At 43.5% G+C, this 18,263-nt stretch overlaps 1 protein-coding gene across 1 annotated transcript in view; it reads left to right on the top strand.

Annotated features, from left to right (window-relative positions):
• Adamts18 (ADAM metallopeptidase with thrombospondin type 1 motif 18) overlaps positions 1-18,263 on the top strand; it is a 73,047-nt gene that overhangs the window by 52,942 nt on the left and 1,842 nt on the right. Inside the window, exons 14-18 of the mRNA XM_026789940.1 lie at positions 7,553-7,694; positions 8,757-8,883; positions 11,902-12,106; positions 14,986-15,168; positions 16,708-16,911. Coding sequence (XP_026645741.1) covers positions 7,553-7,694; positions 8,757-8,883; positions 11,902-12,106; positions 14,986-15,168; positions 16,708-16,911 — 861 coding nt within the window. The remainder of the gene's footprint in view (positions 1-7,552; positions 7,695-8,756; positions 8,884-11,901; positions 12,107-14,985; positions 15,169-16,707; positions 16,912-18,263) is intronic.

Below are 18,263 nucleotides of genomic sequence, written 5' to 3'. Positions count from 1 at the left end.
GCCACCTCCCTACTGCTGAGCTGCATCCCCAGCCTATGGTGTGTCTGGCTGAGGATGCGGTTCTTGCTGCTTCATGCCTCTTGTTCTTTCTCCTTCATCCCTCAGGCTATCTACCTCTGTGTCTCTCTCACACACAAGTCCAGGCACACAGCAGAGAAAGATCCATCCTCTAGCAGGCTGTCCTGCACGGGGAGGGGGATTCCTGGGGAGTGATTCCTTGTGGAGTGATGTCATCCCTGTCTGCCAGATGGAGTGGTCCAGGATGGCATGGTGGTCAGGCTGCTCGTCTTTAACTGAAACCTGATCACTTGGATTCTTGCAGCATTCCTCCTTTAGGAAAGCTGAAAATATAAAAGGCTTTCCTCTAGGTGAAAGGGTTTCCCCTTCCCCTCAGCAGTGTTAGACCACAGAAAGGCACCTTTAACTCTTCGCAAGCCTGTTAGTATCAGATAGAATGCCAAAGGAATCCGAAGCTAAACATACAGCAGCTTCAGGAGGTAGCCACAGCAAGGGAGAAACAAGTTGACCTCAGGCTAGTTTCAAGGCTGGAAAAGATGTGTATACAAAGTTACCATGAGCTGAATGTGGTGGTGCACACTTTCAGTCACAGCATTCAGAAGGCAGAAATTCAGCCACAGTGTTCCGGAGGCAGAAGGAAAGCTGATCTCTGTGAGTTGGAGCCCAGCCTGCTCTGCCTAGTGAGTTTCAGGCCAGCAAGTGCTACACAGTGGAGAGTCTGACAGACAGGTAAGGGTATAGCGAGAGAGAATATGAATGAAAATGAATTACTCTAATCAATAACTTCCCCTGCACTCTCTGGCAAAGGGAGATGCTATAGTGCATGGGACAAGGTGGACAGGCACCTTGTGTGCAGTGAGATGACTATGGATAAGCACCATCAATGAGCTATGTTCTTTCTATCTCGCTCCTGCCTTTGGGATGATTCTGGCTAAATCTCCTACGTAAAATAGCTGTAATATATCAGATAAAAGTGTTCCATAAAATGAGTCATTATAGGTGAAAGCAGAGTAGCCACACAGCAAGCATTAAGTAACGATAACAGAACACAAGAGACCAGGGAGAGATGGAGAATGAATTCAGAGTAGCCCATGTAGAGCTCAGCTGAGCGACAGCCATTCCCAAGGACCGCCAACATACATACAACACGTCATTTTTTCTGAGCTGCCATATTCTGTTTGAAGCTGGAACCCCAGGTTAATAATCCATGGCCCACGTTTCTGTGATGGATCAGCAAGAACCATTTCTCTTGGTTAGACTCAGATGAATGTTAACGGGTGGAGTCAGAGCCCTCACGGAGATTCGCTGTCAGCCCACACCTTTGAAGCTGCTCTACAGATGGCTACCCCAGTTGCATTAAGTGGGCTTGTCTCGTCCCACTTCTCCACACACGAGAAGGCAAAAAAAAAAAAAAAAAAAAACTAGATGGATTTTAACATGCTGTGGGGTTCCAGACGGGAGCTCTATCCTTCTCCAAGACCTACAACATATGATGCTGTTTGTGACTTCTCAAGAAAGGAGGGATTTGTAAGGCTATTGCTGTTTTGCTTGCTCAGACAGTGTTGGAGACATTTAAACAGACACAAAGGGAAGTGAAGCAGACAGACTGAGTAGCATGCTCAAAACACATGTTTTGAGCACAGTAGGGTGGGTTGTGAGTTTTTTGGGGGGGATTTTTCTATGAAAAATTTCATACATATATGTACTGTAGTTTCCAAGCCTCTACCCCCCCCTTTAGCTCCCCTCAAGTCTCCTGTGTCTCCTTATTTTTTTATAACCCACCAAATCCAATTAGTGCTACCCACATCCAAATGTTTGTAAGGTTATAGGCAACCTACCTACACGTGACCACCTCCTGACAAAATGTGACTCCTTCCTCCAGCAGTCACCAGCTACTAATAGTTCCCTAACTACGTGGGGGCTCCTTTATGCTGGAATTTTTTTAACTGGTTTGATCCTGATGGGTCTTGTTCAGATAAACACAACTGTAGTGAGTTCATTAGTGTACGAATCAAAAGGCCCATCACTGTATAAGGTGCAGAGAATAGCTATTTTAACATGCTATTGAATCTTAGTAGTGTGTGTATGGGTGTGTGTGTGTGCATGTGCATGTGTGTGTTTTACTGAGGATTAAACCCATGCTGTCATGCATGCTAGACAAGTGTGTTCTACCACTGAACTGTATCTCCATCCCTTTTTGTAACATTTTTAACTTTTATAAGTTTTTAAATTTGAGGACAGGGTCTCAATAAGTTGCCCTGGCTAGCCTTGAACTTGCAGCCCGTCTGTCTCAGTCACCAGAATATCTGGGGTTATAGGCCTGTGCCACTTGTTCAAGCTAAAACTTTTTATTGGAATCCTAGACATTTCATCAGAGCATGAGAAAGAACATCCTGAGAGATGATGTTGCATGTTACAACTAGACAATACCATATATTCCATTCTTTGCCAGCTACGGTACCTGATATTAGAATATTCATCTGCAATCTGATGGCTGATACATCTTTGTATAGTTTTTTAATATCAAATTTAAAGGAAAGAACATCTTCGTCAACTTTGCCTGGCCTGCAAGAAGTATTAGGGTGTTGCTCCCACTAAGTCTAAAGCAACCAAGTTCACTATGGGGTTGTGGAGAGAGTTCCTTCGGTACAATGCTTGCTGCACAAGTGTGATGACCCAGGTTCAGCCCACAGAACTCACAGCACTAGGGAAGTAGAGATGAGGCTCACTGGCCAGCCAATTTATCCTAATTGACTTGATAAGCTCCAGAGCAGTGATAGGCCCCTATCTAGAAGAACAAGATGGATAGCACCTGAGGAGCAGCGCCCAAGGTTTGACTCTGGCCTCCGCAGTCCGCAATCAAATACAGTAGAAGACAAGAACCATCTTTCCTCGCTAGAGCAAAAGCCTGTCTTTAAACCCTTCTGCGACTTGGATTTTCATGAGAAGGTTGGGAAAACTTATACATTTTAAACATGAGCATTCAATAACAAAACTGGTAACCAAACTTATAGAAGAAATTTGTAGATTTTTAACAGAAGTCAAAAAGCACAAGTTAAAAAAAAAAAGCCAGTTATCTACCCAAGATTACATTGGGTGTTCCTGGCAGGAGCTACTGCCCCCACTTTAGAGGGCAGTTGGTAGGTTCCAGCCTTGTAGGTGGCTTTCCAGCTTAAGAAGCTGTGAATTTTATAACCGCCACCCTGCGGTCAAAGCTGCTGAGTGCTGTGTCTGAAGGCAGGTGGTTTGTGTGTTAAAGGTAGACATTAAACAGTTCTATTAAGGACCTGGAAGTATTTAAGGGGGTCGCTTGCCAGCTGTAAATTAGAGACCCAATCCCTGTTGGCTGGAAAGTTCCCTGGACTAAGTCCAGTTAAGTAGACTGAATCACTGGCGGTCTTTCCAAATTTGCACATTTAACATCTTGGCTGTTCAGCCTGCCGCGCCGTGCTGGGCAGTTCAGGAGTGGCATCGCTGTGATGCAGCCCCAGGATGTGGTGCCTGTCGGATCAGGAGGGTGTCCTTGTCACCCACCCGCACCCCAGGCTGAGAAAGTCAGCCTACTACTAGCACAGAGTCAAGGAGCAGGTTTTTAAATAGCTGTGAATGACAGACATCATTTTCAGGTTATCTGTTGTCTGAAGCTATTGTCTGAGGCTCTGCCCCAGCATTCCGAAGAATGTGGACCTATGTAGTCCTCTCCAAGGTTTCCGGACTTTACAGTACCTCTCTGTAGTTAAGAGGATTATGGTGATCACATGGAGGTACTTGAGTGTCCTTGACAAGATCACCTAACTGGGGCCTGTGGTCTCCCTCCTTGAAGATAGATGTGGTGAGTCAAAGGATCAGTATGAAATTTAAAGTTTTTAAATTGATTACGTTTGGGCCAAGCTGGCTTCATGTCCATGGGACCTGAAAGGTAGCAGAAAGCCTGTGCACCAAAGCGCTCTATATTAGACCCAAGGAAGTGCCAAATCCTTAATCATTTAAATCAAGGGACCTCGGATTTTCCTTTTGCGCTGTGACCACAGATTCTATAATGTGGAATTTATTTCTTCCCCAAACTCAGGTTTTCGAAATTAGGAAAACCCTCAGAGACAACCCTAGGCAAAATGGACAGTCATCTCCAGAGGACTGTTTGAAGCTTAGGGGCCATTCCTCCCGTGTTTCCTCCTCAGTGCTCTCCTCCTCCGCACAGGATACAGAACAGTACAGAGAATGCCTTCCTGTTGAGAAGCAAGAAACACACAGCCTTACAGCCGCTGTGTGCTTGTCTTTTATGTGCCGTGCCCTGCTGCCTATAGAGGTCGGTCCTCCTTTCAAAAGGCTTTTAAGGGCTTATGTTATAAAGTCTTCCGCCAGCCCTCTCCTGGTTTACGTGTTTGCTTCTAACATACATGACTGCTCATATAACTGCATGTGGATTTATAGTCATGCAGACAGCAAGGCTGAGCCTTGAGTCTTTAAAGTTGGGGTGCTTTTAATTCACTTAATGCCTGTGTAAAACACATTCACATGTTCTGCAAATAAGTATGAAGAATGTGTCTTCTGTGTTAGTGTCTGTAAAACTAATAGAACATGCACAGAGAATCACTCTGGGGAGCTGGGACTTGCTGATTTAGAGGTGCATGTTTCCTGTGAAAATTTTCAGTGCATTATAATACATCACACCTTTTTCATCTTTCTTTTTTTTCTTTTCCACTTGTCTGGGTAGTGTGGGGTATATTCATTTCCTATAGCTTTTAAATATTCTATTCAGTGCTCTTGCTTTTAGCTCAAATATTTGACTTTTCTAAGTATCTTTTCATATTTCCTATTCAGTGTTGAGGAGAGGGAGGAGGGAATGTCTTATTTGTCTCTTCACTAGGATTAGAAAGCCTCAAGGAAGTTCCAGTTCCCCTTTGTTCACTTTGACACAGGGTTCAGGTCCTTACTAAGATGCTTCATTAATTAAGTCTGGGCATAGTGGTACCCATCTGGAATTCTGGCATTCAAATGGCAAAGGCAGGAGGATTACAATCTCAGATCAGAGTGGGCCCCTCCAAAACTGCTTCATCATTTTTGTCACACAGAGACAGTGGCCACCAACATTGTAACGATTTATCATCCCACTTTCAGAGAAGGAGCAAGTGAGATGAAACACCTGTGTCCTAGTTTCATTCATGTTGCTGTGATAAGTACCCTAAGAAAAAACAACTTAGGGGGAAGGAGTTTGTTTTAAGTTGTAGTTCAAGATTACAGTCCATTCTTGATGGAAAATCAAGACAGGAGCCTGAAGCAACTAGTCACGACCACAGTCAAGAGTCAAGAATGAATGCGTCACGCTTAGTGTTCAGCTAGCGCTTTCTAGAAAGTCAAGGACTCAAAGCCAGGGAATGGTGCTCCCCACTTTTAAGCTGGGTCTTCCATATCAATTGAGGTTCTCAAGACAACCCTCCCAAACATATTCAGAATGGGGGAGGAGAAAGAGAGAGAGAGAGATGCATACTGGCCAACCTGTTCTAGACAGTCCCTCACTGAGACTCTCCTCCTGGCTGACTCTGGGTTGTAGCGAGCAGACAAAATGAAACCATCACAGTTTCTGAATATAGATCTGCTCTTCCAATTCCAGTTTGACTGTGAGTTGCCTGTATTTATTTAATCAGCACCAGCAAATTAGCAGAAGCAGTAGAAAGGCTAAGCAAAGAGGGCAGAACATTTTTATTGGCAACTAGTGAGAATCCAGTGTTTGATCATGCTAAGGCTTCTCCCTATTGTGTTGTGTGTTAGTTTCATTCCCAGCAAAGGTGGAGGTCACATAGACCCATCTGTTAACATGACTGTCTCAAAGACTTGGGATTTGCTTGGTTATACCATTAAGTGATGTTCAGGTCATGATCCTTTCGGCGACAGACACAATACTTCTGCAGGCATTTAAGTTAATAGAACACTAAACCCATGTGGTAGCATCCGAAAGAGCCGTGTGGTACAGTGCCACCCAGCCAGCTTTAATTGGGGTCGGATGCCAACAGACAGAGAGGAGGGATTCCTATTTTTAACTGGCTGTAGGCTTTGCCTCTGGAGCATGCATGCCCAGTTCTGGTGGTGAAGAATTTTCCACAAGACTCATGGGGTAGGAGAAAACCAGTTATTTATATTCATGAATTGAGCTTGAGAGAGAAAAAGGGGGGGGGGGATGGTTTGAAAGAGAGGACACCCAGAGTGTTTGCCCACATCAAAAAGAAGGCTATGGCTGGCATTAGAAAAGGACACTGTTTTGCAGACTTATTTAAATTCGCTACCTACTCATTCTAAGTGATCTTGTACACACTCTTTTTCATGACCAAATAAGAGCCTTGTAGAGTGAACTGAAGGAATGTTCTGAGAGAATGTATAGGCAAAGGTTGACAGAGCACGTGAGAACTGAAGGAGGCTCATAGCCCCACTGCTCATCAGGAATCACACTCCATGGGGTCAGATTTGTCCTGAGTCCTAGCCTTTTTTAGGCTGAATCCCTTATACTGTATATATTGACTCAATTAGAATTTATTTTAGTTTTAAGTGTGTGTGTGTGTGTGTGCGCGTGCGTGCACATGCACGTGCACACGCATGTGTGAGTGCAGGTACCTGCAGAGGCTAGAAGAAGGTGTTGATTCCTCTGAAGCTGTAGTTACAGGCGGTTGTAAGCTATCCAACAAGGATGCTGGGGACTGAATCAAAGTCCTCGTCAAAGGTGGCATTTGTTTTTAACTGTTGAGCCATCTCTCCAGTCCCGCGTCTACTCATTCGTAGACATAATACGAAGACACTTTCTATTTGTAAAGTACCTTTGAGAATTCTATTGGAATCCCATTTGGACTATGCAGTAAGTGACAGGAAATGCTGACTGGGGTCTGCTGTGATTGGGGGGGGTGTGCTTATTCTGTGCTGAGCTTTAATGGTGAAGGTTTATAAGTCCACATATGATCAACATAGTGAGACATAACATTGAATGTATTATCTATGTAGCACGAGTGTGTGTGGCTCATCCTGTGTCTTGTTTAAGGTTGAGACCCAATGATATGACCTTTCGTATGTATGTGTGTGTGTGTGTGTGTGTGTGTGCTCTCACGTGGGCATAGGTGGTAGAGGTCCCAGAATAACTGTGGATTCTGTTCTCTCCTTCTCATCATCCGTCTGTTGGGGATTGCATTTAGGTCATTCATTAGACTTGCACAGCAAGTGCCTGTACCCATTGAGTCACCTTGCTGGTTCACTTGTATTCATTTTAATGGCTCATTTGCTTTATTGATGGGGATACCTTGAGTTTTACATGATTACAGAAAACATAAAATTGGGTTTTCCAGCATCTGTCTACATTTGATCCTAGCACAGTGAATGCTTTAAAGTGTCATAGGAAGCCTTTTTATGTCAATATTTGACACGCTTAGGAACAAGAAATGACATGACTTTAAGACCAAAATGATTTGCAAATATCTCTAAAATGTTCAACAAGATCTCCACAGTCCCTGGGGTTGGTTTACTTATCTCTCCAATTTTATCCTACCTTATCCAGATTCTGACACAAGGCAAGAATCCGGGGATCTCGTGGAAGTACACACTTCCCAAGGTCATGAATGTAACTCAGCCACCCACCAAGAGGTTCCACCACACCTGGCGCACAGAGCAGTCTGACTGCTCAGTCTCCTGTGGGGGAGGTAAGTGGGTTCCTAACTCTGCTTCCCAGCTCATCTCTGCTTACAGAGTCTATAGAAGGACACTGTGAACTTCGGGGAACCCCAATGCAGTTTAGATCTGTGTCTCCAGAAAACAAACTTCTGTGAGCCGAGGAGTGTGGCTGACTCTCAATCATTAAAGTGAGAGGGACATCTGAATCATGTCTCAGATGCTATTTCAAGGAAAACCACATAAATGGAGAGCAAAGAACAACTGAAAAACAAGGTGGCATTCCCTGTCTGAGGACCTAACTATGAGAATTTAGGAAACATTTTGTGCCTTTGATGGGAAATGTTGGACACTGGGAATCAAGCATACAGCTCTGCTGAAACAAATAGATTCTATGTGAAAACCCACAAGTTCTACTTCACAGCAAAGCATCTTATGTTTCTACAACCGTGTGATGCATTCACAGAGAAAAGTTCAACTCTGAATAGTCACTCACACCCATTGGCTAGGACCCTGGTTTACGTAAATATTTGCCTATGTGTTTGCCTGTGCACCTCATGTGTGCAGTGCCTACAGAAGGCAGAAAACGGTGTAAGAACTCCCTGGAACTGGCATTGCAGATGTCTAGGAGCTGCTGTCTGGATGCTGAAATCCAACCCTGACCCTCTAGACTAGAGGCAGGAGCAACAAGTGCTCTTGACTGCTGTGGCATCTCTGCAGCCCCCCACTACTGGCTTACAGATACAAGTGCTTTCCATTAGACCTGTGCAATTCATGATAACGCTTCCTGGGATGTTTCATTTTATAGCGACTCTGTTTCAAATAGTATTTATCACTTGATGGTTCTAGAATCCACTTGAAAATGAAAAACATATTAAAACTACTAAAGTATAAAGTCTATTATCTTCTAGATAAATGATTTGAATTCAAGTGGGTTGAAACTGTGTCCAAAAGAATCATTTTCACAAACATATTTGGATTTTGGTGTCTTAAATAGGATACTAGAACACTGATCAACCCCAAAGTAAGTTTTGGAAACCAAATCAAATGGGTTATCTGTGTTTCTCACTGTGCAACCTCTGGCATCTTACTAGGTTACATAAGCATCAAGGCCATTTGCTTACGAGATCAAAAGACTCAAGTCAATTCCTCATTCTGCAGTGTCAGAACCAAGCCGGCAACGGAACCCAAGATATGCAATGCTTTCTCCTGCCCAGCCTAGTAAGTCCGCAGATGTCTCCTTGTTTGTATGTGTTTTCTACATCTTTGTCACAGTTAGGCAACAATGAAAAGGCCCCATTCATACTTCTAATGGGAAGGGTTTAAAAACAAATACAATGTTTACTATAAAACTAGGGAAAAAAACAGTTGAAATTGAATCATAGGACCTAAAAATATGAGTTTGCCTTAGACACTCACATCTTGCTGTGCAAGCCTGAGATATAGCAGTGTCTTTCTCCTCCCTAACAGTTGTAAGACTTGAATGTAACGCTCCATGTTTGCCAAGCAAGTGCTCTGTCACTGAGCAAGAGCCACAACCCCATCCCACCCCACCCCACCCCACCCCCATTTAACTTTTGAAAAAAACCACCCTCTTTCCAGAATGGAATCAAGCAGATATTTTAGTTAAATTTCAATGTGGCTGCATGCTTAACTTGTACATAGGTCATCCGGGAATGTAGGATGATACTAATGCAGACCGTGAAACCTCAAATGCAAATTGCACAGTAGTAAGACAGAAACCAGAGAGGTGAAAGCCAAGTGGTGACACTCTCACTGGTGACTGTCCCTCTGGGGCACTCAGTGGGTTTGTTTTCAGACTCATCTTAGCCATGCCACTGTTGGGAGATGAGTCGAAGCCAGCTCCCTGGCCAACTGGAGTCTTCCCTTAGGAGACTTATCTTAAGCCAGATGTATTTATAGAAAGCAGTGGTGATGGTCAGATCATTTTAATAAGAGGTACTGACTTTGTGGTAACACAGTCAAGGATGTGTGTATGTGTGCATGTGTGTGTATAAATGAACTAAAAATATTTATGTGTATAAACTAATTTTTATTTTCTCATAACTGTCTGGGGTTTTAGATACCCACCAATTCTGAATGTCTAGTTTCCCTCTGAGATTATGAAGCTAACTGAATCATGACTACAAAGAGAAAGAAAGAAATAGGACATGGGGGGGGGGGGGAACTTCTGTGGATTTTCCTATTTTTTCCAAAAAATAAACAGTTATAAGAATTACCTCGGTGGCCCTAGGATGCAATTAACAGAAAGAGTTCTTGAATCTCTGGACTCATCTGTTCTTTAGGTAGTAGGCATAATATGTTTACTAATATGTACACAGAGAATCACACTTGATGGGCAAGGTGACAGTTTCTGATCCCAGGACTTCCTCCTATCCCTGGTTAGACCATTCAGCATGCTGAGGTCGCCCACAACATCTAGACTCCCCTAAAGACCGTGGGCAGGACTGATTGATGTTCTGTTAAGAACAGCCCCTTGTAGGGGCTGCAGAGTGGAGCTGGTGTCCTGGGTGGGCTCTTCTGCTTTCCCCCTTTGCTCTCGACCCTTCCTCAGTGTCCGGGAATTCAGTTCAGAGAACGGATACTCTCAAGGACAGCTCTTCCACCAGGACAGACTAGAAAGCAGGATCTCAACTCTGAGAACCCTAAGGACAAAGGGATTATCAGATGTAATTCTGCTACTTCCACACGCATCAGCCTCGTCAGGAGGACTCACTGGATGTCAGGCTCTGAGCAGAGACTTGTAATGTGGAGGTGGCCTCGCCTGGTCCCGTCATTCCCTTCAGGGGGAATGGAGATGATGGGCACGCACAAAAGGGCTGGGATGCAAAGCTGTGCACTATAAAATCTTAAGTATCAATAAAGGACAAGATGGGAAACCTGGAAGAGAAGCAGATGAGAGTAATGCCAGGGGGAAAGGCAGCCTGGGAATCAGACGTGGAAGGCCAGAGTGCCACCCCAAATGCCCATGAGATGCTCTCTCTGCTAGACATACAAGCTCATCACCTTTATCACATAAGGAAAGAAACTTGGAGTTGATAGGAAAACCCAATTTAAGGGGGTGGGAGGTAAATGGTGAAACTAGTAATTTCAAAGTATGTTTCCTAAGATCTTGTAAAGTACAAAAGTTATATAAATCTGAGGAATTATTTGATACATTGTCTCTGACTGAAAAAAAATAGGATGCTCTGGATTTTATGATATTTTTAAGTGCACATATAGTTATAGCACTCTCGTGTTAATTCTCTAGACCAAAGGGCTTTAATTTTGCACTCAGAGTTTATGGCAGAAGCCAGAGAAGGGGGGAGGGAGGGTAAGATTAAGGAGGGCAATGAAATTCTTGATGTTTAACCAAAGCACAGTTTGCTACTGGTTTGGTCTTATTTTCTAAAATAATTAGTGCTTAGCATATTTGTATCCAAGATTGGTTGTAGCCATCACTTCTGTGAGTCAAATGCCCAGCAGCTGTATCTTCCCGTTCTTTATTTTAATGTTATATCTGTACCTGTACATCATACAATTTTTAGTCAGTAAGAAGTAATTCTTAAAAGGGACTCAGCGTTTCCATGGATAGGCATTCCTGGATCGTGACTTAGATAGTTCTGGAAAACCGTGTCTGGTAGTCTTTAAGTAGACAGCATGAGGTTAGATCTCTTACCCATCAGCAAATGGTAAGACCAACTAGAGTAGGGGCGTGGGGAGTTGCCACTCAGAAGCTTCTGCAGGTCTCCTCTGAGCGTTGTCCCTCTCCTACATAGACACCTGCCCTCTGGTGCTGCTCCCTCTTCCCCTAGCCTGTGCGTATGTCACAGTACTTACCAGGAAGTGCACGTATCCATGGCTTCACTGTGTCATAGGCTGCCTTATGGACAAATGTGGTTTCATTCATCTTCGCAACCCCAGTGCCTGGGTCCCTGACACATAGTTGAAAGCTCAGTAAATTTGCTTGGCTAGATTACTCAGGAAGAAAAGCATGTTTCTTTCCATGTAGGAGACTAGAATGTGTTTTTTGCCAGAACCTTGTGGGGATGAAATATGTCTCCTTCCAGCTGCCCCCACCAGTCGATGTGTAACTCAACCTCCATCAAAGAACAGCTAGTGGAGCTTGCCCCGATGGGTTATTAAACAAACCAGGGGCTTTTCCTGGGCAGTTTGTCTTGAGAAGTGGTACTACAGAGCTTTGACTTCACAGGAAGTAATTTTGGGTCTCCCTGACAGTTGGTTGCCAGGTGAATGGGGTGTATGCAGCAAGTCCTGTGCCGGGGGCCAGCAGAGCCGGAAGATACAGTGCGTGCAGAAGAAGCCCTTCCAGAAGGAGGAAGCCGTACTGCATTCTCTCTGCCCAGTGAGCACGCCCACTCAGGTTCAAGTGTGCAACGGCCACGCCTGCCCTCCAGAGTGGAGTCCCGGGCCCTGGTCTCAGGTACCAAAGCACCACCTTAAAAGCATGGTCTGCATGAAAAACCAAGGTGGTGGGAATATCAGTGACTTTGCCACCTGAGAACTGCCCGGCTCTGTGCACCTTCAGAGTGAATTAATGAGTTGGTGCCTGGGAGTTGTCATTTCAGTAGTACCTTTGTAATGGTTCTTATGCGACCTGAAGTTTTGGATCTCTTATATCAGAGCTTGGACTATTCCCTTAGTGGCCCAGAAATGAGCATGGAGACCATTTAGGGGAGTCTATGAATGCAGCTAGAAAGGGATTGGGATGTAGTGCTGGCTACTAAGAGATTGATCCATGGGTAAAGAAAGGCACTTGCTACCAGACCCAACCACCTGAGAACAAACCCCAGGACCCACCATAGCAAGTTATCTGCTAATCTCTACACACAGAGTATAAAGAAATAAATGGGATAAAATGAAAAAGATAAAGGAAGCAGCTCTAACTTTTTCTTCAGTGGCAAAGCTGTAGAGTTGAAAGAATACAAAAGAACCAGGCACCGAGTTTGCAATTGTCCCAAGGCATAGCATCATGGGGTCAGAAGAGGCATAGAATAGGAACTCCCTGTTGTGCACAACTCGTAAATGTCCTGTAAATCAGATGCTCCCTTATGGGAGTATATGTTCATCTCAAAGACATCTTGGAAGTGAATGAGCCCTATCGGCATCTAGAGCACAGAAGCTAATGTCCTCCAAGGGCACATCAGCTCCCCAAAACACAGGATAAACACCAGAGTTTTCCTGCCTTCTGAGCCTTATCTTAGCCTGTGTGGGTGGATAATATAAAGTATATCACCTGTATCATGACGGTAGCTAGTGGCCAATGCCCTCATGTCTGTCATGCTTTCCCTTAGACTCCAAGTTTAACAACACACTACCAAATTTCCAGAAGAAACGAGGGGATGGTTTTTACTAAAATTGGGACTATATTTGTTAGGAAATAAGGATCCAGGAATAGGTAGAAATACATTGAATGTGGTAATAAATACTTGTATTTATAATATATATATATGTATTTATACAAGTATATAAATATTCAAGTATTTATATAATATATACAAGTATATATATTATATATATTAGCAGGGGTTAGTCTAAGTAGGATGTGATGTTGAGTCAATCTTTCTTTGCAATTGAGCATTGCAAATGGAGAATTCAAAGGCTGGATGGAGCCACATGTATATGATGGGCATGGAGCAAAGGAAGTGGGTAATACAGAGTGTCCAGACATCTTAAAATACTCCAACTTCCACATGAAAATATTCTGAATATGTTTCTCCTTTTAAACAACTTAATTGTAGAGACCAGATCTGTCTTGAGTAGTTTTCATGATGAACATGGAAGAAAAATTTGTTCCCACAAACTACTCAGCTCTTACATATGGGTCATAGGTCACAGCAACAAATCAATTCATGCTGCAATCAATGCACACAGTGCATTCCTGTGAAAAGTAACTGCAAACAAAATTAAGAGTTTTATTACCCATTCAGGAATTAAATGTGAAGGAGTGGTGATCGGTTCCATGGTTCATTCCCCAGGTTCCGTGGTTCATTCCCAAGGTTCCGTGGTTTGCTCCCAAGGTTCCTTGGTTGGCTCCCAAGGTTCTGTGGTTCACTCCCAAGGTTCCTTGGTTGGCTCCCAAGGTTCCATGGTTCACTCCCAAGGTTCCATGGTTCCTCCCCAAGGTTCCATGGTGCGTTTCCAAGGTTAGGTGTTAGGCTCAACTTACCAGCTTGTGTTTGTTCCTTAGCAACAAACTACCTTGACCTTAGTTCTAAGATATTTCTTTTGAATAGGGTGATAGCAATGAACTCAGAAGGTTGATGGGCAGCTGTGTGATGCAGGCTTCAATTTACAACCTAAAGTTCATCACTTTGAATATATTAAAAAGCTCCTGCTCGTGACATTATCTCCTTTAAGACTGTGGACACTGATGAGTGAGAAGTTACCGTGGTCCTCTAAGCCCTAGTAGGACTATGCCTCAGCCTATTATGTAAGTTCTAGTGGCCACATCCTTTGATGGAAAAGAAGACCACAAAAACTAACATGGAGATACAGCCCTCCAAGACAATCTCTGTGTGGAGTCAGTCTTCTAAGAAATTTTGAAAAGCTTTTAGCTGTTCCTGGGATGATTCTTTGACATCTTCTCTAGTTCATAGGATTCTCAGGAAGCCAAAACAGAAAGGTCTTAGGAAAAAATAAAACTTGCCCAGAGTAAAGATTTGGATTGTGTGAATTTATCCAGAAATGTTTGATAGGTGCTTGTGTTAACACCATGCCAAAGAAAGTTCTTAGGAGTTAAGGATCTCATTCTTTTTGATACTCTTGTCCATATCTATATATAGTGTGCACATTTTTCTGCTTTTCTTCCTATGGTTGCACAGTAATCCACCTTAGACAGAGTCTTATAGCAGAGAGGAATCCAAGTACTGGTACAATGTATCCTGTGTCTGGAAAGCCCTTTGTTTCATGATAAGCATGGTTCATCTTCAGGCTGGGGGATGTAACAGCCACTGGGTATTCAGATGTTTAAAACGGAAGCTAAAATATCCCATTTTAGCTTATGAGGAGTGGGGAGTTTGAGCCAAGACATGGAAACATTGAGACAGAAGCACTTTTGAATGAATGACTAGCTCCCTGTCTTTGGTTTTACCTGCCTCTTTCTTGGTTAGATCTGTCCTAACACTGTGTTATGCTATAGGAATAAAGAGGGAAATCTGAAAGGGAACACAGTGTTTTAAATAGTATGCAATGTGTAGGGTATTGATGAAGCGTCAATGCATCTGTGTAAATATGTGTGGTGTTTACTCAAACGAATTCCATCTGAAATGGAAGCAAATGGCACCTTTTCTTCTTCTCAAGTGTTCCAAGACCTGTGGACGAGGAGTGAGGAGACGTGAGGTCCTTTGTAAAAACTCTGCCGTGGAGACGGTCTCAGAGAGCCTGTGTTCTGGTAGCCCCAGACCTGAGTCACAGGAGGGCTGTGTGCTGGGACGATGCCCCAAAAACAACCGACTCCAGTGGGTCACCTCTTCATGGAGTGAGGTATGAGTTTGGGCATACTGGCAGAGGCGGGGGTTCTTCATACTTGCTCCTTCACTCATCCAGACCCACATGGCTCCATTCTGTACAGACATGTGCCAGGTGCCACCTCAGTGCTGCTTCTCTGCATTGTCCCATAGAAACCGAGAAACGGTGTTCCCCTTGCTTTCTCTTTTGATTCAGTCCAACCCATGTGCTAGCAGCACCCACATTTATAATGGGTCTTCTCTTTTCACTTAAACCTCTCTGGAGATTGCAGGGGTATGGATCCTAGATTATTTAAATTCAATGAACTTGACAGTGAGTTTCCACTAATTGTAATAAGCTTGATGGCCAAGCATCTGTTCCTCCAATCACTTCTGTTCTAGGTAGTAAGGCCTGACCCATGTCATGAATGAAATTTAACAATGTGCTCCCGTCTCCTCTCAATCATTTTATAAAGGCATTATCCCAAAAATAATCTCTTTGCAATCAGCTATTAACATGCACTGTGAGGGTAACGTTGGGCTTACCTCCATTTATTCATCTTTACAATGGAGCTAACATACATAGAACATACATTAGCATATAGATTATAATATTTATATGGATGCTTGTTCACTTCCAGACCCCATACATTACACTGTAGTTTAAAACAGTCTATTCTTTATTTATTTATTTATTAAAGATTTCTGTCTCTTCCCCGCCACCGCCTCCCATTTCCCTCCCCCTCCCCCAATCAAGTCCCCCTCCCTTGTCAGTCCAAAGAACAATCAGGGTTCCCTGACCTGTGGGAAGTCCAAGGACCACCCACCTCCATCCAGGTCTAGTAAGGTGAGCATCCAAACTGCCTAGGCTCCCACAAAGCCAGTATGTGCCGTAGGATCAAAAACCCATTGCGATTGTTCTTGAGTTCCAAAGAAAAACATATAGGCATCCTCCTGAATATTAACCTTCATCAGGTGATGAAAGGAGACAGAGACAGAGACCCACATTGGAGCACCAGACAGAAATCTCAAGGTCCAAAACAGTCTATTCTTTTTCAGACTTCTCTCTTTTTCCCTATAGTGTAACACAGTGTCAGAATAGATCTAACCAAGAAAGAGACAGGTAAAATTAAAGATAAGCAGTTAGTTATTCATTCAAAAGTGGTTCTGCCTCAATCATTTTCATTACATGACTCAAACTCCCCACTCCTCAGAGAGGCCTCAAATATTGTCCTTGTCACTCCCATATTGCCCCAACTCTGGTCCTTCAACAAGATGGATGAAGGACGTTGAGAAATCAAGAGTAGCTTGAACTATCACAATATAATCATGCGGCATTAACAAAGTGAGTAAATCCGGTACCCTGTGTCTCACACATCCACATGGTTCCTCATCCCTGATGAACAGGGATTTCTCTTTAAAAGTCAGAGAGGAGAAGGTCACTTCAAATCTCCTGCCTTTGATGTCCTCATCTGTAACAAGAGGGACCTCGCTGCTGCACTGGTTGATATTGTGTGGACACACAGCTCAGCAGATTTGACTGTGGAACCCTTATCCCTCCTTTCTGGGCTCCTAGTGTTCTGCTACCTGTGGTTTGGGTGTGAGGAAGAGAGAACTGACGTGCAGTGAGAAAACCTTGCAAGGGAAATTGATACCATTCCCAGAGCGGAGATGCCGCAACTTGAAGAAGCCAAACCTGGAACTGGAAGAAACCTGCAACAGAAGGGCTTGCCCAGTGTACGGCATGGTGGCAGGGTGGTATTCATCACCATGGCAACAGGTGGGTGCATGCAGGTTTAGGAAGCATATGTTCAAGTGAGATATACCACCCTAGCTTGCTCTCAGTCCATCAATAGTTGTCCCTACTCTATCGAGCTGGGATAGTCGGCATTGGTCGACCCATCCCACTCTCTAGATGAACCTGGGCAGGTACTACATACAGTCTGGTACATAGTGTTTAGACCTAGAAAACTGGAATAAGTTTTGAACAGAAAGCCTGTGACATCGTGCCTGTGTTGGTTGTTGCCACTCTTGAAACCGTCACTTTGTATCAGAGCATGTTTCTGAGGGACACAGAAAACCTAAATTGTGCCACCCTCCGCCCATGCTTTCTATTAATGCTCTTTATGCATTTTCTCGTCTCATCCTCTTCTCAACATTGTGGTAGCCATTATTGTCCCAGTTTCGTGGATGAGAAAGGTAGGACTTAAACTGTCAGTCATCAGGTGACAGAGACACCTTGTTCTTGAGAACACTGGTTGGTTCCATGAGAACCTAAGGCTCTGCAGAGGTCCCAGGACACTGCTACTGCTCAACTCATCCTTAAACACAGGCTCTGGTAGTATCTGTGTATAATATAGAAAGGAACATTGAAAATGGGAGGACCTGAAAACAAATTCCCAATGAAAGGAAATGAAATATTTCTATTTGACTAGGCATGGTGACACACACACACATGCATGCACACACACTCACACACACTGCTATAGGCTTCTTAAATGAAAGGAAATGAAATATTTCTATTTGACTAGGCATGGTGACACACACACACACTCATGCATGCACACACACTCACACACACTGCTATAGGCTTCTTAAATTTTGTGATTTTCTTTAATATTTAGAAATTCTTTTTATGGCTTATGAAACCCATTATTGATCATTTATGTACAATGAATATAAAGACATTTTCACATGGAGGAGGCATGTACTTTTATCTGAATGAGTGGATATGATTGGACGTCAGCCAACAATGGCCAGGAAGCCAGATGTTTTCCTCTTCAGACATCTGCTTTTGTGCAATAAAAGCTGACTCGTAGACCTCAGTGCTTATTGTGTATTAGGAAATGGCACCCCCAGAGTCAGGCAAGTGGATGGAAATCATACATCTATATTTGAATGTTTGGAATATTCCTAAATGCATCTTCTTTCTGCCAAAACTTACTGTTTCCTCCCAAATACCAGGCCATACAATGATATTTGTACGAAATGGTGTTCTCATCCCTCTGTGGTCCACTCTAAAGCAAAACAGTTAAAGGGTCTCCTTTTCCCCTGGCATTTCCATGCTTTTGTTAAAATTCCACCAATCTTCCATGTAGTCATGGGGGACACAAAGAAACTTTGAACCTAGAT

This window comes from Microtus ochrogaster, chromosome 4 (assembly GCF_000317375.1).
Source record: "Microtus ochrogaster isolate Prairie Vole_2 chromosome 4, MicOch1.0, whole genome shotgun sequence".
In the NCBI taxonomy this organism is placed as follows: Eukaryota; Metazoa; Chordata; class Mammalia; order Rodentia; family Cricetidae; genus Microtus; species Microtus ochrogaster.
Note: the sequence above shows the minus strand (reverse complement) of the source record. Positions and strands in the feature narration are given on the sequence as shown.